General features: G+C 64.2%; 1 protein-coding gene across 1 annotated transcript in view; it reads right to left on the bottom strand.

Annotated features, from left to right (window-relative positions):
• Window positions 1-1,428, bottom strand: part of HJV (hemojuvelin BMP co-receptor) — a 6,972-nt gene extending 5,544 nt beyond the window's left edge. Inside the window, exon 1 of the mRNA XM_027910129.1 lies at window positions 1,275-1,428. Coding sequence (XP_027765930.1) covers window positions 1,275-1,341 — 67 coding nt within the window. The 5' untranslated portion in view covers window positions 1,342-1,428. The remainder of the gene's footprint in view (window positions 1-1,274) is intronic.
• Between the last annotated feature and the right edge of the window lie 1,182 nt (window positions 1,429-2,610).

The following is a 2,610-nucleotide window of genomic DNA, read 5'->3' as shown; positions in this document are numbered from 1 at the left end:
GGCCGCGGGCCGGGGCCGGGGCGGCGCCGTGGGGCCCTCCCTGGAGCAGTTGTTCTGGATCATGAGGTCCTCGATGCCGTGCACGGCCGAGTGGAAGGCCAGGTCGCCGCGGCAGGTGCGGGCGGTGCGGCGGGTGCAGCGGGAGTAGGAGCGCAGGGCGGTGCAGAACGCGGCGCCCCGGCCGGGCCCACGCAGGGGCAGCGTGGCCGCCACGTACTCCGAGTTGCAGCGCAGGATCTTGCACTGGGAGGACACTGGGGAGAAGGGACATCCTTGGGATGGGGGGGACGGGGGTGGGCGAGGGCAGCCCCTGCTCCTCCCACCGGGTCCCACCGTCCGGAGTGATGCAGGTTCCCATGGACACCCTCCCTGGCAGGTCTTGCCTCCCTGTTCCCATCCAACCTTTCCTGGCAGGTCTTGCCTCCCTGTTCCAACCCACTCCAGATTCCCAGGGAAGGCCCTTCCTGGAAGGTTTTGTCTCCTGGCGGTAAATGGGAAATTTCTGAGCTGGAATTTCCCTTCTTCCCGCTGGAACCTCGGTCAGTCACGGAATGGCTCTTTCATGAGGTTTTTTTGGCTGCACCAAGGAATTTGGATCCCCCTGGCATGCAAGGTTCAGTCCCTGGGATGAGTTTGCATCCTCTGGGATGCAGTGTTTGATCCCTGGGATGAATTTGGATCCCCTGGGATGCAGGGCTCAGTCCCTGGGATGAATTTGTATCCCCTGGGATGCAGGGTTTGGTCCCTGGGATGAATTCAGATCCCCTGGGATGCAGGGCTCATCCTTACCATGCCTGCAGAGAAGGAGGAGGAGGAGTGAGCGGAGGAAGAGGCCGGGGTTTCCCAGCTGGCCTGGGCTCCTATGGTGGGCAGCTCTCCCCATTCCCATCCATGCAGAGCCCGGGGGGTCCCTCACCCGCCGGCAGCTCCCGGCGTCATCCGGCAGCTCCCCTGGGAGCGGAGCAGAGCTGGGATCAGAGAGGGCCCCAACCCAGCACTTCCAAGGCCACCAACTCGTCCCCAAGTGCCACATCCCCAGGGAGGGGACTCCCCCGCCTCCCCGTGCCTCCTGTGCCCAGGTCTGACCACTCTTTTCCATGGGAAACCTTCCCTGATGTCCCCCCGAAACCCCCCGTGATGCGGCTCGAGGGGTTTCCTCGGGGTGTGGGTGTGGGGTGTCCTGGTCCCCCCCTCAGCCTGGGGACACCACCCGTGTGACTGGAGCAGCCCTGGGTGCCAGCACCGTGTCCCTCATTCCCTCTGCCCCCCCTCACCTGCCTCAGCCTCCTCGGGGGACGATCCCGCTGCCGGCACCCGGAGCTCCTTCCCTGCGGGACACATGGGGTGTCCTTGTCACCAGCTCTGCCCTGGCAGCCCCATGGCACGAGCCGGGACAATTCCAGCCCCCCTGGGCTCTCCCGTGGGCTCGGAGCCCCCCATGGAGCACGGGGCTCCCCGTTCCTCCTCCTCCCCAGCCACCTTTGCTCCGTCCTTTCCCCCCGCGGGGCAGAGGCGGGCAATGAAATCGATCCTCCTAAATTTAGCCGGGCTCGGATCCAGCCGGGAATGACAGCCGGAGCGGCAGGGGGAGCGGGGAGGAGGGAAAGGGTGGGGGGGGGGTCACAGGAGCTTCAGGAGCCCCCAAAACCCCTGGGGGGGCCGTGGGGTCACGTCACCAGCGGGAGCTTCCCTGAATTTCCTTCCTGGAAACCTCCCACCTGCACCCCTGGGAGTGAGTCCCTGTGGAAAAGCACCTGGCAGGATGAATCGACATCGGGAAGGGGATGTGTCCCCACAGGGAAGGGGATGTGTCCCCACAGGGAAAGCTTTTCCAGTATTTTCTCTCCCAGTTTCCCCCCCTGGGGCACAGCCACGGCCCGGACACAAACACGGCCCGGGCCGATGTCCCCAGGGGTCGATGACCGCTGGGCTGTGCTGGCTGCATTCCCAAAATCCCACCTGCCTGGGGGGCAGGAAGGAGCTGCACCAGCCCCTGTTTCTGCAGGGAGGAGGAATGGTTGAAAATGCCCACGCCAAGATTTCCCAGGTCTGTTTTGGAGGCCGTGGAAGAGGACGGGGATGAGAATCCCAGGGTTGGCAGGGACAGTTCGGTCCCTCAGCGCCCCCAGCACCCACAAATCCCTCTGGAAACCAAGTCCCTGCTGTTTTCCAGGCCTGGCTCTGCCCAGCAGGGAAGCTGCAGTGCTGGGATTGGGTGGGAAGTATTTGGGGAAAGCAGGATTTGCTGAAGAGCTGGAAGAGGCGACGCCAGGTTGGGTCCAGTCAATCCCAAAGGTTCCACCCTTCCTTCCACACCATCAATCCCATTTAGATTGGCATAAATCCCAGCCCTCCATCCCCAGCACCTCCCAGCGCTTCACTTACCCCAGTAAATGCCACGGGACTGGCACCAAATCCCCCCCGGACCCTCCAGAGGCGAATCCCGGTCCCTGGGCTGGCTCTGGCTCCGGGTGGGATCCAGGAGGGGATCCTGGCTGTTCCCAGCCGGGCTGGGAGTGGAGGGAGCAGGAAACAGCTGAGGGTCCTGACAGCCGGACCCGTCCCTGGGAGCAGGAGCTGAGGGGGCTCCACTGGTGTTTTATAAATAAC

This window comes from Empidonax traillii, unplaced genomic scaffold (genome assembly GCF_003031625.1).
Source record: "Empidonax traillii isolate 1590-97213 ecotype Southwest subspecies unplaced genomic scaffold, ASM303162v1 scaffold2759:size29055, whole genome shotgun sequence".
NCBI classification, from domain to species: Eukaryota; Metazoa; Chordata; class Aves; order Passeriformes; family Tyrannidae; genus Empidonax; species Empidonax traillii.
The sequence above is the reverse complement of the archived record's forward strand: the minus strand, read 5'-3'. Positions and strand labels throughout refer to the sequence as shown.